Source organism: Mobula hypostoma, chromosome 13 (genome assembly GCF_963921235.1).
Source record: "Mobula hypostoma chromosome 13, sMobHyp1.1, whole genome shotgun sequence".
Lineage (NCBI taxonomy): Eukaryota > Metazoa > Chordata > Chondrichthyes > Myliobatiformes > Myliobatidae > Mobula > Mobula hypostoma.
In genome coordinates, this window is record NC_086109.1 from 36056259 (window position 1) to 36077218 (window position 20960).

General features: G+C 38.7%; 1 protein-coding gene across 1 annotated transcript in view; it reads left to right on the top strand.

Moving 5' to 3' along the window:
- LOC134355538 (metabotropic glutamate receptor 4-like) overlaps positions 1-20960 on the top strand; it is a 1343412-nt gene that overhangs the window by 1310449 nt on the left and 12003 nt on the right. The window contains exon 10 of the mRNA XM_063065551.1: positions 17365-17611. Coding sequence (XP_062921621.1) covers positions 17365-17611 — 247 coding nt within the window. The remainder of the gene's footprint in view (positions 1-17364; positions 17612-20960) is intronic.

A 20960-nucleotide genomic window follows, 5' to 3' on the forward strand; every position in this document is an offset into this window, starting at 1 on the left:
AGTCTAGGGGTAAAATGATCAGTCTCAAGTGACACAGAGTTCAGTTCAGCTTAGTACAGTTCGCAGTAATCGCTGTTGTGCCGTTGGAGAGAGACAAAGAATGCAAATTTTGATTCAAACAGACCTTTGATGTTCTTCACAGTTAGCTTTCAGGCGAACCCTTTTATGTCTTCTGTGGTCACCGACTGTGACCCCTCTGTTCCGGATATGACCGTTCTTCCGCGGTGAACCCGGCACCCAGGCAAGGGCGGACACACATGCCAGCTTCCCGCTGATCGTCCCTTTTCACCCTGTCAGTCTATGGTCGGCTCCCTCAAACCAGACCTCCAACTGCCACCAACTTGTGGGGGCACACCGCTCTTCCAGGGTCTTGTTATCTTGTGATCTCGTGGTGTGTGTCGTGCCTTAGCGAACCTGTTCTTTTTATCCCCCTGCTGGGGTATCGCCTGTCCATCAAACTTCAAACAGTTCAGGTTCAAAGCAACCGGTCTGTCAATACTCGGAACTGTGTCTCTTTTCGTTAATCTCTCTCTTCTCTCATTAGCATTTTGAATGTTTCTCCATTGTCTCCCTTATCTCTCTCATCAGCATCAATCTTCTGATAACTTGGTTTGTCATCACAGCAGGAAATAACTCAGGACTACTGGGCAATCTGTGAAGTAATCTTTTCCAGGAAGATCTTGGCCTTTAGCTTTGCAACACTAAACTCCATTACACTGCTGCTGCATAAGCAAATTGAAATGTCTATGTTCTGTAACAGTTCAGCACATTTCTAAATGACGAGTCTCAATTTAAAACATTGCCTGTCCATTCTCCTCCACAGATATTACCTGGCAGCTCGTTTGTTACTCCAGTTTACCAGAATTTGCATGCTTTTGTGTTTCTAGTTCATCACATTCATTGCAGAGTGCATTGCTGAATCAACCCCGGAGACAGACTGCTTCTGGGAGGTAGTTCACTACCTAATGCTTCTACATGCCTCTCTCTGTGAAAGTAAGAATCATGATGTTGAATGCAATGTTAGCAATATGGAACATGAAAAAATAAATCAGTTCCACACATTTGTTATAAATATTTTCCATATTTCCAACCTGAAGCATTTATGAAATACGTGCTCAGTTTTAAAGCTTCCATTCTGCTAACCACAGTTGTGGAAAAAAAGACACTGAATCAAAGCTGAATGCATTTAATTCTCCATCAGTGTGGCTGTCAAGGCCCATGGTCAAGCTCCAGGGTTTCATTTAATACGGACATCTCCAAACCAATCATAAATTATATAACAAAGAGAATGAAACACAGTGTTTGTGGCTGAATAATAATGAGGTCAGTTATGTGCCTCAGTCCACATGAACAATAGCTGTTCATGATCCAGGTTTACTCGGCTTTTATTAAAATAGATTTTAAAAAGCTGCAAGTGCTAGAAAAATGAAATGAAAACAGAATGTTCTGTTTTATTTGGATATCTTCCTCATTTTCAATGTCTGCAGAAATGTACAAAAGAAAATTGTGCTTGCTAATCTATGTTCTTACAGAAATGAAACAATTGACTTTCATACATTTGAGCAAACACTTCAGACTGAAAATTAGATTAATTAATTTCTCTACTTCATGTTTCTTGTAATCTTTAGTTGCATTGAAAAAATAACATTTCTTGCATGTTTGCTTACAAGGTTTTTTACAGGTGTATTGTTTGCAGGTGTATTGAAGGAACAATGATACTATGAAAGTGAATGTTTTGAAACATTAACATTGATGCTCCTGACTTTGGAGAGAATAGAAAGAAGCTTCATATTGCCTTGGTATGATTGCATTTGCTGGAAGAATGCACAATAATTGATATTCTAATGGAAGTACAACATGCAAAGTTATTGTGTTTTTTTTTGCGTCAGCTGATGAAAATATACTTGTGATGAGTCGGTCAGGCACAATGGTATGGGATATCCCATTTCAAAATCATCTTAAATATAGGTTAGATCCAAAAATTTATAATCTGAAGATATCTTGAATCATTGTTCATTTTCTGTTGTTTTAATAGAAAAAAAATGCCATCTAATTTTGTGTACATTATCACGAGAAAGTATGCAGATGCTGGAAATCCAAAGCAACACACACAACATGCTGAAGAAACACAACAGGTCGGGTAGCATCTATGGAAATGAATAAACAGTCTATTTTCCAGCTGAGACCTTTCTTCAGGACTGGAAATGAAGCGGGAAGATAGCAGAATAAAAAGATAGCGGGGGGGAAGGAGACTAGCTAGAAGGTGATAGGTAAAGGGCTGGAGAAGAAGGAATCAGACAGGAGAGGAGAGAGGACCATAAGAGAAAGGGAAGAAGGAGGAGACCCAGGGGAAGTGATGGGCAGATAAGAAGAGTTGAAAGGCCAGAGTAGGGAATAGAAGAAAAGGGGAGGGAGATGGAAAAAAGCTACTGGAAAGAGAAACCGATATTCATCAGCTTTGAGGCTACTCAGATGGAATATAAGTTGTTGCTCCTTCACCTTGAGGCTGACCTCATTTTGGTACAAGAGGAGGCCATGTACCGACTTGACGTACAGATGTTTTTCATCACATTACATTTGTTGTTATTTTCCTCTGTTTGGAAAAAGTATTATTATATAAGGATCTCATCAGTGCTAAGGCATGCCTGACTCATACAACATGATGAGTTCCAACATTAATAATAGCAATTTACTACATTCAGGAATATCAGCCTAATTAGAATTCTGGATTAACCTTAATGATCAGTTTATGAAGAGTTTCATTTTATGGGTCAGGAGAATGTTTAGAATGAAAGGAGAATTAAATTGTGAGACAAAATTCAGAGCAAAACTGAAGATATAAACAATTGAAAGACATGTTAACCCTAACTCCCAATACAGAGCTGAATGAAGATCTGACAATGCTTTGTTCGAAATATGTAAACACAACCAGAAAGATTGGATGAAACCTGATAATTCACTGCAAGCTAACTGTTTAATAAGGTTGTTGAAAACAGAAAAATTTCATCTGATGTTCAAGTTAAAGAAAATATGATGAATGTTATTAGAAGTAATACTTTTTCCAATGAAGATAGTTCTAGAATTGATAAAAGTAGAATTCATTTTATGAGAAAAAAGTTGTACAGGTAGCATTTTCATAGTTAAGGATAGCAAGGAAAATACTAACTATGATATTATTCAATCCCATAGGGAAAATATGGAAAACAGGCAATTATTTTAACAATAATTTCAACATGCAAATTATAATAGCATTATAATTGATTGCTCATCTTATGTGCAATTATGCAAATGACTTAACCTTGACAGTGACCTTTTAATGCTATTATATGCCATTACGCAAAGTTTATATTAAAGTTCACCATATCTGTTTCACTTTTCAATTAAAATGTCAATCTCAGATTCAAAACATGTACCCTTAATACAGTTATGTATCCTTTGCTTAGTTTGGAGTTGCTAACTGATTTGATTTCAGGCTGACAAATCATTATTGATAAATTAATACAACTGGAACACCCACGATTACTTTAACTTTCTGTCCACACTTTCAAGTGATGTTCTAAGCAAGGCCAGTTTTGGAGTTGACTAAAGTGAATCAAACCTTTCAAAAAGATCTTGTGATTTAAAAGAAGACATCCAAGATCTGTAACATTTGGTACAAAATTTTAAAGTGGCAGACCACCGAATGGTTGTAATTCCTAAAGAAGCATTTTGATAGATGGAGAAGTAATTTCTCCGGGATGAACTGGCTGACAAGTCTGTGAACTAACTTAAATGTTGGGGGCTACCATTTAAAAGAAAACCAAAGGCATTCAAAACTATTGATACTTAAGTGCAATATTAGTATTTTTTCCAATAATTTTGAACATGAACACACTTCATATTAATTTAAATTTAACAAAATTATTAAAAATTACATTTTGAAAAATATATTAATTATATGAATCCTGTCATATACAGTACCATCAGTCCTGATGAAGGGTCTTGACCCAAAACATTGACTCTTTTCTACAGAGGCTGCCTGAACTGCTGAATTCCTTCAGCATTTTGTGTTTGTTACTTTGGATTTCCATCATCTGTAGAATCCCTTGTTATTAATTATATGAAGCCTGCTTCTATCCCTTTCAGCTGCCTCTCTCCAATGAAATGAATGGAATTGCTGAAGCAATCAAGGTCTAATATCCGCAGTTCACAAGGAAATTTGCAGATGTAACTATTGGGGAATTCCAGAGAGTTACTGCTCTGCTGCTAGACTCTTGCCATAATCATCAGGTCCTAAATCACAAAACTTTGAAAAAGTGTAACCAGTTACATGTGCAAGTTGGAGCAGTTCTCAGGAAAATATAGACTCGTGTTCACAAAATCCCTCTCAAGAGAATGAAAAGTCAGCAGATCAATACAATTACTATAATCTCCAGTGGGGAACAATTCAATTTTGTGAGTGGTACCAATTTTCACTGCAATGCTCCTTCAACAAGGACAATAGATCACAGTAACTCAGTTTGTCCTGTACTTGAACTTGAAATTCCTCAATTACTTGCATTGAGCTCCCTAATGTTTCAAATTGCAATGAGAAAATCACAGTAGATGACAGAAACTACAGGGTTTATTTTCCCATGTAGCTCCATTATCATGTGTTCCTTGTTGATGGGAGTTATTTGACAGGAGTAGAGTGGCTTGTTCAAGTGGCTTGTTCAATGAGATAAATGAACATGGGTAGAAAAAGCTGGAGAGGTAGTGAAGTTAAATGATGCAGAATTATATAACAACTTGGACAAAATATGTATGGAACCAAAATAATGGCAGAAGAAATTTAATGCAGTAAACTTTAAACGTATAAGTAAATATTGAACTGTCTACTTACTTCACAAGTCGTGTCAGAATTAGGTTCGGTTTTGAGCAGTAATCATGTCTACCCATTGCATAATATCAGACAAAAAAGCCATCAAACAACAAGAATTTGTTTTCCTGTAGTGGCTTGATCGCTTTACAACTAGAATTTGGTGTTCATCTTTTGTTTTAAATAAGAGAATGGAATGAAATTTATGTTTGCTCTCAAATGATGGGTAACCCACTCACCCTTCACCTCAGATGGTGAATCATTCCTTAGAATACTCAACTAATTTGTTTAATGAAGTGAAGAATCTGTTATCGAAATGGAAGCCATTCATCCAGGCACAGTAACACATATAATGGTTTGATTTAATTACAGATATTGAGGGTTCTATAAACCCTACATTTACCATTGTATCATGAGAAAGCTGCTATAATATTAAACTAAAATCAAAACTTGATGTTGAAAAATAGCAGCAATATAGCCACAAGGTCATGCGTTTTTAAACTGGGGACTAATGACATAGATAGGAGTAGAGATGAGGTCCTGAAGAAGGAATATAGGGAGCTAGGAAAGAAGTTAGAAAGCAGGACCTCAAGCGTGGTAATCTCGGGGATTGCTGCCTGTGCCATGAGACAGAAAGGGTAGGAACAGGAAGTTATGGCAGATGAATGTGTGGCTGAAGAGTTGGTGCAGGGGGCAGGAGTTCAGATTTCTGGATCATTAGGATCTCTTCTGGGGAAGGTCTGACCTGTACAAAAAGGACAGGCTGCACCTGAACTGGAAAGGGACCAATATCCTGGTGGGCAGGTTTGCTGGAGCTGTTGCGGAGGGTTTAAACTAGTTTAGCGGGGGGTGGGAATCAGAATGTGAGAGCGGAGATTAGGGTAGAAGGACAAGGGCATGATGCTATGTGTTCTGAGTTCGTGAGGAAGGTCAAAACATAAATGTAGCCAGTTAGAGGGGTTGAAATGTGACTATTTCAACACTAGGAGTATTAGGAATAAAGGGGATGAACTTAGAGCATGGATCAGTACGTAGAACTACGATGTTGTGGCCGTTACTGAAACTTGGTTGAAGGAAAGGCAGGATTGGCTGATGCAGGTACTGGGGTTCAAGTGTTTAGAAATGAGGTAGAAAAGTGGGGGAGTAGCATTACTGGTCAGGGATAGTATCATGGCTATCAAAAGGGAGGATGCTGCAGAGGGAGTATCCACTGAGTCGGTGTGGGTGGAAGTCAGAAATAGGAAGGGTTCAATCACTGTCTAGTAGTCTATAGGCCCCCAAATAGCCCTCGGGACACTGAGGAGCAGATAAGCAGGCAGAGTTTAGAATGTCACAGGAAATACAGGGTTGTAGTTATGGGTGATTTCAACTTCCCTCATATTGACTGGCACCTCCTTGACTGCAAGGGGGATAGATGGGGCTGAATTTGCCAGGTGTGTTCAAGAAGGATTCCTGACACAGTATGTGGACTGGCCGATGAGAGGAGAGGCCATACTGGATCCAGTTCTGGGTAATAAACCTGGTCAGGTGGTAGACCTCCTGGTGGGGGAGCATTTTGGTGGGAGTCACCACAACTCCCTTAGCTTCAGCATAGCTATGGAAAAGGATAAAAACAGACAAAATGGGAAAGTGCTTAACTGGGGAAGGTCTAACTATGAAGGGATGAGGCAGGAACCAGCGAGAGTAAATTGGAAACAGATATTCTAGGGTGAAAGCACAGAATTAATGTGGAGGAAGTTTAGGGACCACTTGTGCTGGGTTCAGGATAGGTTTGTCTCACTCTGACAAGGAAAAAAAAGATAGGAAAAGGGAACCATGGCTGACGAAACACGAAAGGCAACTCGTCAAGAGGAAGAAGGAAGCATATGTTAGATATAAGAAGCAGGAAGCAGGAGGGGCTCATGAGAAATATAGGATAACCCGGAAGGAGCTTAAGAAAGGACTTAGAGAGCTCGAAGGGGGCATGAGAAGGCCTTGGCATGTAGGATTAAGGAGAACCCCAAGGTGTGCTATGCATATGTGAAGAACAGAAGGATGACAAAAATGAAGGTGAGGCGCTAAAGGATAAAGAAGACAAAATGTGCCTGGAGGCGGAGGAGGTTGGGGAGGTCCTAAATAAATACTTTGCTTCAGTATTCACAAGTGAAAAGGACCTTGATCAGGGTGGGGTTGAAATAGAACAGGCCTGTGTGCTGGACAATGGAGATTAAGGAAGAAGTAGTGTTGGATCTTCTTAAAAGCATCAAGATTGTTGAGTCCCCAGGGCCGAATGTGATATACCCCAGGATGCTGTGGGAAGTGAGAGAAGAGAACACTGGAACAGTAGCTATGATCTTTGAATCCTCTTTGGCTACAGAGGAGGTGCCAGAGGATTGGAGAATGGCAAATGTAGTTCCCTTGTTTAAAAAAGGTAATAGGGAGAATCCTTGGAACTGTAGACCAGTGAGTCTTACCTCAGGTGGTCTGCAAACTATTGAAAAGGATTCTTAAGGATAGGATCTACGAGCATTTGGAGAAGTACAGTCTACTCAAGGATAGTCAACATGGCTTTGTGAAGGGAAGGTTGTGCCTCAAGAGCCTAATCGAGTTTGTTGAAGAGGTCACAAAAGAAATTGATGAGGGTAGGGTGGTGGATGTGGTCTACATGGATTTTAGCAAGGCATTTGACAAGGTCCCCCATGAGAGATTCATCCAGAAAGTCATGAGGCATGGGATTAGTGGAACCTTGGCTGTTTGGATAAAAAATTGACTTACAGGAAGAAAGCAGAGGGTAGTAGTGGAAGGAAAGTATTCTGCCTGGAGGTGGGTGACTAGTGGAGTGCCGCAAGGATCTGTCCTGGGACCCCTGCTCTTTGTGATTTATAAAAATGACCTGGATGAAGAGGCAGAAGGATGGGTGAGTAAGTTTGCGGATGACATGAAGATTGGAGGAGCTGTGGATGGAGCTGTAGTTTGTTGAAAGTTACGAGGGGATATAGACAGGATGCAGAGTTGGGCAGAAAAGTGGCAGATGGAGTTCAATCCGGATAAGTGTGAGGTGATGCATTTTGGAAGGACAAACCAGAACGCTGCGTACAGGGTTAATGGTCGGTTACTTAAGAGTGTCGATGAACAGAGGGACCTTGGGGTTCAAATCCGTACATCCCTCAAGTTCGCTGCACAGGTTGATAGGATAGTTACGAAGGCCTATGGGATGCAAGGCTTCATTAATAGGGGGATTGAGTTCAAGAGTAGAGAGGTCATGTTGCAACTCTACAAATCTCTGGTGAGACCACACTTAGAGTATTGTGTTCAGTTCTGGTCACCTCATTATAGGAAGGATGTGGAAGCTATGGAGAGGGTGCAGAGGAGACCTACAAAGATGTTGCCTGGATTGGAAAACAAGTCTTATGAGGCAAGGTTAGCAGAGCTGGGACTTTTCTCTTTGGAGCGTAGAAGGATGAGAGGGGACTTGGTAGAGGTCTTACAAGATTATGAGAGGCATAGATAGGGTGGATAGCCAGTACCTATTTCCTAGGGCATGAATAGCAAACACCAGAGGGCATATGTACAACGTTAAGGGAGGGAAGTTTAGGGGAGTTATCAGGGGTAAGTTTTTTACACAGAGGGTTGTAGGTGCCTGGAATGACTTGCCAGGGATGGTGGTGGAGGCTAAAACATTAGGGGTATTTAAGAGCCTCTTGGACAGGCACATGGATGAAAGAAAAATAGAGGGTTACGGGGTAATGTGGGTTTAGTACTTTTTTTTGAGGAATATATGGGTCAGCACAACATCGAGGGCCGAAGGGCCTGTACTGTGCTGTAGTATTCTAGTGTCTAGTGTCTAGTCTCTAGGAAAAACTTCTTCATCCAGAGAGTGGTGGATATATGGAATGCTCTGCCCCAGAAGGCTGTGGAGGCCAAGTCTCTGGATGCTTTCAAAAAAGAGATGGATAGAGCTCTTAAAGATAGCGGAATCAAAGGTTATGGGGATAGGGCAGGAACTGGATACTGATAGTGGATGATCAGCCATGATCACAGTGAATGGCGGTGCTGGCTCGAAGGGCCAAATGGCCTACTCCTGCACCTATTGTCTATTGTCTATTAAAATTTAGCAGAAGAAATCCTAAACAGATAATTCAACACAGAAAATTTTTGAAGCTTTTCCTTTCATTTGAAGAACTCAAAACATTACAGACAAATTGTAAAGAAAACTTCAGGTAACTAATTTTTGAAATAAGTTACAACACACATCAAAGTTGCTGGTGAATGCAACAGGCCAGGCAGCATCTCTAGGAAGAGGTATCTAGAGATGCTGCCTGGCCTGCTGTGTTCACCAGCAACTTTGATGTGTGTTGCTTGAATTTCCAGCATCTCCAGAATTCCTGTTGTTTTCTGTTTTGAAATAAGTTGTTTATTTCCTTTTCCTCTTTAGTATGACTGATGCATATTTACTTTAAATCCCCATCCATTCTGCTTACTTGCTTTGAAAAAAAATATTTGTTCTGGTGACACAAGCAGGGATGAAAACCAAATAGACCTGTCAGTGTGCTTAGGCTAGTGCCGAGGTGATATCAAACCTTTAATTTATTTTTTAATTTAAGAAAAATATCAATTCAGTGATTTTAAAGTCTGAGTGAAAAATATATCTATGCTAACAAAATAGAGAGTGTGAGAATGAGTTTGTTTATCTGAGTAACAAATCACTTGGCAACTGTTGAAATATATTCTATATTTTTAATTTAATTTGGAAGAACTTCTTGGAAAAGAAATCCAAAGAGTCACAGAGAGCACTACAACACAGAAATAGGCCCTTCAGCCCATCTAGACCATGCCAAATCATTATTCTGCCCAGTATCATCAACCCACACCTCGACCATAGCCTTTCATACCTCTCTCATCCATGTATCTGTTGTAATTGAAGCACATCCACCACCTTCATTGGCAGTTACACATGTGCACGACTCTCTGAAGTGAAGAAGTTCTTCCTCAGGTTCCCCTTATATTTTCACCTTTCACTATTAGCCTATGATCACTAGTTCTAGCGTCACCCACGCTGAGTGGAAAAAGCCTGCTTGCATTTGCGTGATCCCTTTCCCACATAATTCTGCATGCCTCTGTCAAATCTCCCCTAATTTTCCGACACTCCGTGGAAAAGAAGTCCTAACCTCTTCAACCTTTCCCTATGATTCAGGTCCTCAGACCCTGGCAAGATCCTTGTAAGTTTTTTCTATACTATTTCAATCTTATTGATGTATTTCCTCTAGTTAGCTGACCACAACTGCATACAATGCCCCAAATTTGGCCTCACTAAGTTCTTGTACAGCTTCAACATAATATCCCAACTCCTGTACTCAGTACTCTGATTAATGAAAGCCTATGTACCAAAAGCTCTCTTTATCATCCTATCTACCTCTGACATCAAATGTTCCAAGTAAAATTTATTACCAGAGTACTTACATGTCATCACATGTAACCATGAGATTCTTATTTCTGTGGGTATATTTAATAAATCTATCGAACAGTAACAGTAAACAGGATCAATGAACTGTGCAAATGCAAATATAAGTAGCAATAATTAACATGAGCATGAAATAACAAGATGGAGTCCATCAGTTGTGGGAACACCAGAAATAGAATGAGTGCAGTTATACTCTTTTGTCCAAGAGCCTGATGGCTGAGGGGTAGTAACTGTTCTTGAACCTGGTAGTGCGAGTCCTGACAGACTTGTACCTTCTACCTGATGGCAGCAGTGAGAAAAGAGCATGGCCAGGGTGGTGAGGACCTTTGATGGTGGATGCTGCTTTTCTATGAGAATGATTCATGTAGATGTGCTCAATGTTTGGGAGGGCTTTGCTCATGATATATTGGGCTGAATCCATGACGTTTTGTAGGATTTTCCACTCAAAGACATTGGTTTTCCCATACCAGACCGTACCGCAATTCGTCAATACACTTTCCACCATACGTCTATAGAAGTATGTCAAGGTTTTTGATGACACGCCAAATCTCTGCAGACTCCTAAAGAAGTAGAGGCACTGTCATGCCTTCTTTGCAATTACATCTATATGTTGAGTCCAGGATGGGTCCTCAGAGATAGCGACTTTAAGAACTTTGAAGTTACTGATCCTCTGACAAGTACTGGCTCATGGACCTCTGGTTTCCCTCTCCTGAAGTCTACAAATAGTTCCTTGGTCTTGTTGACATTGAGTGAGAGGTTGTTGTTATTAAACCACCCAGCCAAATTTTCAATCTCTCTCCTATGTGCTGATTCATCACCACCTTTGATACGGCCCACGCAGTGTTGTCATTAGCGAACTTATAACTGGTATTGGAGCTGTACTTAGCCACGCAGTCAGAGGTAAGTAGAGTAAGGGGCTAAGCACACATCCCTGTGGTCCTCTGGTACTGATACAGATTGTGGAGGAGATGATTTTGCCAATCTGAAGTAGCTGGGGTCTGCAAGTGAGGAAACCCAGGATCCAATTGCCAAAAGGGTATTGAAGCCCTGGTCTTGGAGTTTACTGATCACCTTCAAATAATCATGTGCCTGTATTCCCAAATCCCTTTGTTCCACTGCACTCCTCAGTCCACCATGATTCATTGTGTAAGTTCTACCATGATTTGTCCTCCTGAAGTACAACATCTCAAAAGAGTCTGCATTAACTTCCATCTGCTATTCTTCACCCTAATTTTGCTGCTGGTCCAGATCCCACTGCAAGCTTTGATAGCCTTCCTTGCTGTCTACTAGCCCCCAGTCTTGCTGATCCAGTTTACCATATTATCATCCAAATTTATTTATTCAAAATATTTATATATTCTGACCCTTATAATGCCTTCCAATAACTTACCCACTACTGACATTAGGCTCACTGGCCTGTAGTTTCCAGCTTATTCTACTGACTTTCTTGAACAAGAGAACAACATTAGCTATCCAAAGTACTCTGGCATCTCACTAATGGCTAAGGATCTCTGCCCGGACCCCTGCAATTTCTCCACCACACTCCCACAAGGTCCAAGGGGATACTTTCTCAAGCCCTGAGGGCTTATCCACCCTAATTTGCCTCAAGACAGCAGGCACCTCATCTTCTGTAATCTTCATATAGTACATGACCTTACGACTGTTTTGCCTCAGTTTTGTAGATTCTGTACCCATCTTGCAAGTAAATATAGATGAAAAAATCCATTTAAGATCTCCTCATCTCTATTGTGCTGGTGGGGGAGGGTGAGCAATATTGTATTGGATTTGATTATAGAACCAATCTGTAACTATGTCTTTTTTCAATATAGAGTCATAGATATGGTCTAGAGAAGTAAATTATACATCTGAAAGAGGATCTCGTTTAAAAAATAGGCACATAGATAGTAATAACTATTTAAACCTCATGATAGGAATTTGCAATCAGTTTGTTTCAATGTAAAATGTCCATTAGGACATGACATATTATGCCTAGTAATGTGATAATATTTTCATAGTCTAATTTTTTTTTATGTATGCATGCAAAGTTCTGGTTCTTTGTTTCTGTGGTTGAACCTTAAGATATTGTTTTTCACCAATTATTCAAAGTGTAGGGACCAATGAGTATTTCAACAGTTGCATATTGGATGTAATTATGCCTTCACTTGAAATTTTTATCACAGCAAAGGTAATTTAACTGAACACCTACACAGTATGACTCAAATATTTATTAAAAAAATAAGTTTGTGATGTTATAACTCATGCACACCTCATAGATCTTATGTTAGTGAATTGTTTGTTCTATAACACCAATCGAACCAAGTATTTGCTTCAAAAATTGCTGCAATAGTTTTCTGGGGCATCATGTCTATCTGTTGATGCAGCTTCACTATTTTATCTTATGACTATTGCAATATATTTGTAACAATTCAGGAATGCATCACATGACATTGATTTGGAACATACTTCTTCAAAACATAGTGTGGAAAAGTCCATTGGCAAATTTTGAAAGGGAAAAAAATGAATGACTAACAAAAGAGGAAAAAAATGAAATTAAGTCAATTGGGTTTATCCCAGAAGCCAGAGCATAAAAATCTAAGTTGATACTGCCTTGTAACACTGAAGAAGACAACCAAGTGTTTGCCAAAATGATTTAATTATTTAGAAGTGCTTTTAAGTGTTTAAGTAATTATTAAAATGTAAATAATTAAAATATATTAATTGCTTATTTCATTTTTAATAGATTTGTGCTTCTAAATATCAGGAACATTCAAATGCATTCCAAAAGTTTGACAGGGAAGCTACATTTTTCTGTTTGTCAAAGGAAAAATAAAGTGTTACAGAAAATAAATATACAATACCAGACTGAATATACAAATCAAAGCACTGGATGTTGCACAGAAAAGCCATCATCTCTTGCACATTTCTTCAGTCTCCAGCTTCTTCGTGCTTTTGCTTATCTGTAATTATCTACGCACATGAATGCTGCCTTTTTAGAGAGTAGTGGTTGGTTTTTAACATAGAGCCGAGCCAAAGTGACTTGGGTCAGGACAGCAGCACATTAGCAAGAATGAAAACAGTCTGGGACGATTGGGTCTGGGGGAGTGAAAGCAGTAGGATCATGAATACTATCATCCTTAAAAGGAGCAGAATATCTCTGCTGTCCAGAATTAACGACACCTTTGACATCAGCCCCCGCCCAGAGGCACAACAGGGATGCTTATAATCTATTGGAGAAGCTATTGTCAAGGTGCCTTGACAGCCTGGAAAATCTTTGGACAACAAGACTTCTGCCAAGATATGTGTTGTTATGTGCATCTGTGCAAGACTCCACCCTTATGCTACTTTAGAAGATGAGTCATTGAAAGATGCTCTGTTCTGCGAGCTTATTAGTGAAGATGAACAACACTTCTCTGCTGGAGCAATTCCTGAGAGCAGTGATGCATTTGCTATGCAAATGCTTAACAATTCAGGTGTATTTTTTTTTAACTTTCTGCAATTGAAATGTGATTTATTTTCCTGATAGTAAACACCTCTAGGTTTTTTGGCATCATTCCTGAGATTCACCCCTTCTAGAGTATTAGAATTATTAAGTCGCAGAGGGAGCTACTTGGATGATGGATCTCTTGCCAACACTTTGTAGAATAGCTCAATGGGTTCCATAACCTACATTTCCTGTAGTCACGCAAATTATTTTCTTTCAAGCATCTGTGCCAATCAATTTAGAAAGCAATGGCTCATTTTGTACCTTCCATCCTGACATACAGCAGACTACAAATCATATATATTCTGCATTTAAAAAATCTTCCATTCTTGCATTAAAAAAGCCTTTCATTCGTCTGTATCATTGAATGGGAAGTGGATTTAAATATGCATGTACTCTGCAATACTTGTAAGATTATTGAATATGTAGCATTGTGTCTAGATCCTTAGAGGCTGACAATTCATTCACTTTCTGATCTGATTGTACCACGCGTTACAACAGTGGTGTGCAATAGAGCTGTGTGTTTGCACATGTCGAACCTTTCAGTAAGTGGGCTACAGCAGCAGACGATTACAAACATATGCTCAGTAGTCTCTGCATTAGATACATGAGTACCCAGTAAAGTGTTGACTGAATGTAGACGAGTTCAGCACAGGAACAGGCCTTCCAGCCAAACTACACACAGTGACCACTTTATTAGGTACTCCAGTAGCAAATAACGTGGCCACTGAGTTTATGTTTGTGGTCATCTGCTGCTGTAGCCCATCTATTTCAATAATCAATGTGTTGTATGTTCAGAGATGCTCTTCTGCCCGACTACTGTTGTAACACATGGTTATTTGAGTTACTGTCACCTTTCTATCAGCTTGAACCTGTCTGGCCATTCTCCTCTGACCACAGTGTTTTCACCCCACTCACTGGATGTTTCTCTGTTTCACGTTTTTGCACAATTTTCTGTAAATGTTAGAGACAGTTGTGCATGAAAATCCCAGAAGATCAGCAGCTTCTGAGATACACAAATTGCCCTGTCTGGTACCGACAATCATTCCACAATCAAAGTCACTTAGATCGCATTTCCTCCCCACTTTGATGTTAGGTCTGAACAAAATTTTGATCATGTCTGCATGCTTTTATCATTGAGTTGCTACCACATGAATGGCTGTTTAGATATTTGCATCAATAAGCAAGTATACAGGTGTACCTAATAAAGTGGCCACTGAGTGTAATCATACTAATAATTATAAACCTAATAAATTAGTCCCTTCTGATTACACGTCCATATCTCTCCATTCTTTGGATATTAATTTGTTTAGCTAAGAGTCATTTAAAACACTTCTACTACATTTGCCTCTGCTACCATCCCTGGTAGCTCATTTCAAGCACCCACCAGTCTCTATCTAAAAACACAACCATGTATTGCACATCTCCTTCAAACTTCCACCCTCTCAGCTTAAACACATCCCTTCCGCATTAAATATTCTTGCTCCTTTTGTACCTTGGGACGAATCGGGCAGCAATTTTGCCGTTTCCATATGAGGCTGAGTTACCAGCTCGATGCTCAACCCAGCACGGATGGGTGTAAGGAGTCGGCTGGATTTTAACTCGGGACCATTCTCCTCGAAGTCCGGCGCTGATGCCACTACACCAATGGCTGGAAGTATTAAATGTAGTCAACTAATAAAAACTTCAAAAGAATCTTTTTTATCACCAGATTGAAATTGAATGGAATTTTAAAAATTGTTACTTAATATATCTAAAATATCTCACGTAAAAGCATTTGCTTTGTTTAATTCATGAAAAGTAATAAATATTTATTCATGGTGAAGTAATTTGTAGTTTCCATGGATATATTGATAACAGTTTAAAGTGAATCAGTAGCAATTGTGCACAAGTAATTCCAAATACATCCTGCTTATATATAAAAAATATTTGCAATTCCCGTTCATTCACTTGATAAATAAGAGCCCTGTGAGCCTGCAAATGGCATAATTATGATGGATCATATTTGAAGGAATCTGCAACCTGGCAATGTTGTGGCATTGGAATAACATTATGGATGCTTCTGCCATTTGGATTATTGTTGAATATTTATAAATAATGTTGAACATTTGAGGACAAAATGAGAGGAAGGAAAAGGTCAGGTAACACACCTATCGCAACTTCAGAGAAACATTACCATCATTTTCCTATTGGCATGTAATCTCCTGAAAGAGACAGAGAAAAAGTATTCAAGGTGAGGGGAAAATATATATGGAAAAATTCTCTCTGTCATTACTTGGACTTATTGATCTAATACATGTTCATGGTGAATTAACTATCCTTTAACATGATACCATATTGCCATTGTATTTGATTCCAACAGCATGTCCAGTCTCTGATCCAACCACTTGTTGCTGAAATCCTCATCCATTCCTTTGTTGTTACTGATCTGTCTATTTGAATCACTCCTGGTATCTTTTTATCTGCTAAGTCCTGCAGAAGGGTCTCAGCCTGAAACATTGACTGTACTCTTTTCCCATAGATGCTGCCTGATCTACTGTGTTCCTTCAGCATTCTGTGTGTGTTGCTTGGACTTCCAGTATCTGCAGACATTCTCTTGTTTGTGATCTTCCCATCTTTCAGCTTTCTATTAAATGACTCTCTCCGTAAATTTTGTTGTTCCTGTCCTAACTTGCAACAAATTTATCAACCTCTGTATACACTAGTCTACTAGTGGGCTAACAACCCAGCTTCTTGATTATTTCACACGCCTTTGTTGCATATCTTGGAAGTTCAAGCTACTCCAGTACAGTCAATGTTTCTGGCCGAGGCCTTTCAGCAGGATCCTCTCAGCCTGAAATGTTGACTGTACTCTTTTCCATAGCTGGTTCCTCCAGCATTTTCTGTGTGTTGTTCCTAACTGTGCCTTGTGTTCAAACCTCCTTATTAGATCTGGATAAACACAGATGCGAGCCATGGACAGCAAGCTGATCCCAGATTTATTCAGATCGATTCAGTGTTGTCATTTTTCTTAAGTTGTATTCATTTAATAAAATATGGAAGGATAAGTGTTCCTTGATAGCCTGTTAGCCCCCACACAAATGATTGCTGGTTCACTTCAGGAGTTGTTGATAGTGGAATCTGCCAATCTCAATTATGATCAGATTTATCAGTTTGCAGCCAAGCAGTTCAGTGGATTATAATAAACATAGGATCATTTGGGAACTAAAATCTTATTGACTTCTTTCCTGCAACACTGACTGCCATTATTCATATGCAAAGTTGTATGTGGACATGTGAAAATGGAGATTATGCAGGCAATTAACATTTTATAACATAATCAAAAGTTATAGCTAATAACAGGCTTCATACAGCCTCATTGTCGTAGTCATAGTCATACTTTATTGATCCCGGGGGAAATTGGTTTTCGTTACAGTTGCACGGTTACAGTTGCTCATAGAATGTGCTGAAGAGCTTCCAAACCAAAGGTTTGATCCTCTTGTAATGAAGAGACAGCAACTTATAGTGTGTGTATGTATGGGCCAGCAACTTACTGCAATACATTGAAAACCAAAATGCACAGATGGAACCTGTTAACTGAAAAGTGTATGTCCTTTTTTCTTTCAGATGTATATTCAAACCACCACTTTGACTATTTCCATAAATCTGAGTGCTTCTGTGTCGCTCGGCATGCTGTATATGCCCAAAGTTTATGTAATCCTCTTCCACCCAGAGCAGAATGTGCAGAGGCGCAAGCGCAGTCTGAAAGCTGTGGTGACAGCGGCCACAATGTCCAACAAGTTTACCCAGAAAGGAAACCTCCGTCCTAATGGCGAAGCCAAAACTGAACTATGTGAAAGTCTCGAAACCCAAGGTAAAGCATCATCTTGCAATTAAAATGATATTGCCCTTAAAATTCTCTGATGAAGATATTACCATATAATTATTTAGTACACTGTTATGAAAGTTATTTATTTGTCATTTCAGTGGAAGATATATCCTTTAGTTTACGATGATTCATGATTGTTTATGACAATTTCTCTATTGGAAAGATTTTAAGAAATGGTTATTTTTAAAATCGTGGTTTTAAAACCAAACTTTATGAAGACCTGGTAGAGAGACAAGTAGTAATTAAAATGCTGATCTATTAAGCATTGATAGTGTTGTCCTACAGATAGTGTATAATAAGCAATGCAACAATTTGTCTTATCATTTAACAAAATACCCCACACATCATGTTGTTTTGCTACTTCATCTGTTCGAGTTGCAAATAAGAGATTAGATGGGTTGCAGAAATAGTGACGCAAGTCACAGGTTTTGCAGAGAATTCTGCCAGACAAATTTAGCCTTTACTTAAAAAAAAGTTATAAAGAATTTTAACTTTGTGTAGTTAATGTGGGCACTTTACAGTCAACAGCTAGAGAAAGGAGTACATAGAACAACAACAAATAACTTAGACTCTCGGTAGGTAATGATGCCTCATTGAATAACATCACAGTCTAGCATACCGTCTTGTAAAGTATATCATTGTCAAAAAGGATCTGGTGCTCTCCCGGCGTATATGATGCACAAACTCTTCTCGGGCTTTATCTGGACCTGGCTGAGAGCCCGAGAAGAGTTGAAATATCATTGTCAAATTACAACTGTCAAGCAACAAAACCACTTTACATCTATAAAATAGCGTGCATGACATCCCTTTTGTAGAAGTTCTTTTCAGTCCCAGAAAATGGGCCATTGAGGTGATACCATGCTTCCTTCTGGACCAAAGATTTCTTCACTATTACCACTGATCCTATTCCCCTCACTGCCATTTTGTTAGATGATGGTCAGCCAATTCACATCTGTCCAACCAGTCCGTGTTCCTTTCCGACATGCCACCTGAATGGCAGGAAAGTCCCAGAAATAAAACTTACAGCAATGGAGGATGTCATGTATTTGTGAATCCTTGGTCCAGTTTTGTGGCTAAATCTCCACATAATGTTGTAATGGATTTTTTTGACTACCTTTATTGAGTTAGCTTAACTATGATCCACTGCATATTCCTTAAGTAAAGACTTAAGAAGAGACTTGAACTCAGTGTCATTCCCAAAAATTGTTCCCTTCTCCGAGTCGATATATTTGGAGATGCCATGAAGGATACACTGGAGGTTTGCTGAATGGAATATTTTAAATGGTACTCTGAGCGAAATAGTGTTTTGTGGCGGAAATAGAAAATAATTACAATGATGGAGCTACTGTCAACGTGAGATTTTTTAAATTCTGAATGTTGTTGAGTTTCTTGAATGTTGTTTCAGCTACACTCTTCCAAGCTACTGGTATGTATTCTATTATGCCATTATTTGAGACTTGCAGGTGGCAGAAAAGCTTTGGGAAGTTGGGAGGTGAGTTACATAGACCACAATACCAAATTTCCATTGTATGTGTGTAGATACACTATGTTTGTGCCTGATCCAAAGGGTTATTCATCAATAGTAACTTTCTGGATGCTGATGATAAGCCTTCAACAATCCAAATGCCATTAAACATCAAGGGGTAGTAATTAAACACTCTCTGGTGGATTTAACCATTCCTTCGTATTTGTGTGTGGTGAATATTATTTGTCTGTTATCATTCTAGTTCTGGAATTCTCATGATCTTGCTGCATGCAAAAAACAGACAGCTTCATTATCTGAGTTATGACTGGAACTGTTGGGCCTAGGACACTGCCCTGAAGAACTCGCTCAGTGATGTTCTGGGACTGACAAGACTTCAAGTACCATCCTCCTCATTGTACGATAGTGAAGTCTGGCTTAGCCAGTATACACAATTGGACTTTGTTAGTCCAGAGTTGCAATTTTCAACTTCTTTGAAGATCTCATGGTTGAGTGTTTTTTGTTAGTTAATTGAGAACTATTGAAATGAATACCAGCACAGTGTATAATGCTTGGAGAGCTTCTACTGAGAGAGAGAGAAAGAAAGACAGAAATCTTTTGGTTCATGAAGTACAACAATGTCAGAAGGAAGCATGAACATTGAACAATTTTGATGATGAAATGTTCCTCATTAAAAGAAATGATGAATGCTTAAAAAATATACCCAGAGATAGAAATTCATTTTCTGCCACTCATTCCAAGCACAGAAACGATCTTGAGGTGCACTCAGAGGTGGTGTGTAACACCAATCTGTTATCATGACATACAATAAAAATCTGAATGCAAGTGACAATGGAACCATATTGCTATGGTTCTTTCTATTTCATGTTGAACCTGATCTGAATGTTTATCCCTCTGCCTCACTTTACTAACAAATGCAATACGATTGGTTGCCAAACTCATTGATAGATTTTAATCCCAGCACAAATAGACATTTTAGTATTTCAACTCTGTGCAAACTGCACAGGTCAAATTTCTGAAGATATCTGATTTATGGAATTAAATACAATTTCAGTCATAATGGAAACACAGCATGTGAATAAACTTATGTGATCTTGGACTGTGATGATAGCTCTTATCTGTCAAGGCTTAGTGAAATAGTATTCATTAATTGAAGATAAATCAATTCATATTTTGAAATTTATATTGATTCCAAATCAAAGTTATATCCCCATTGTAGCTTTTTAATTATTTTACAGTTTCTGTCAATTACAACCACATTCAGCAGATAAAACATAGATTAGCTGCAAATGTTTTTCATATTAATATTTTGTTTCTGTTGTGGAAGATAAATCTGATCTTCATCTCAAAGGCAATAAATTAGTTTTAAGATGTATGCTTTATTTTTCATCTAAAATCACAAGAAATTGCAAAAAATTGTGATCAATTCCAAAAGGAGACATCTTGACTCAACACTATTTCCATTAATTTGCTGAGACAAATTTGTATTCCCATTGGTTCTTAGACTTTATATTGAAATTAATTTACACAATGGCAAATGGGCTGTTTCAATGTTGCTGCAGTGATAAATTTTCGTACAAACATAAGGAAAGATGGCAACACAGGGTGCATATAATTTACAGCATAATTATAGCAATAACTGTAGTAAAATTGTAGGTTTTCAATTTGAATACTGTACATAATATGTAATTGCAGAATTGTTTTTATTTAAAATCTGACCAATTCTGACACAGAGAAAGTGGGTGAACGGAAATTATAAAATTTAATATTTCGTCTCAAAGCGACTGGGATGAAGAATTAAAACGGCACTCAATTTCACTCCCATTGACCTAACGTCAGGAGCCTCCTGCA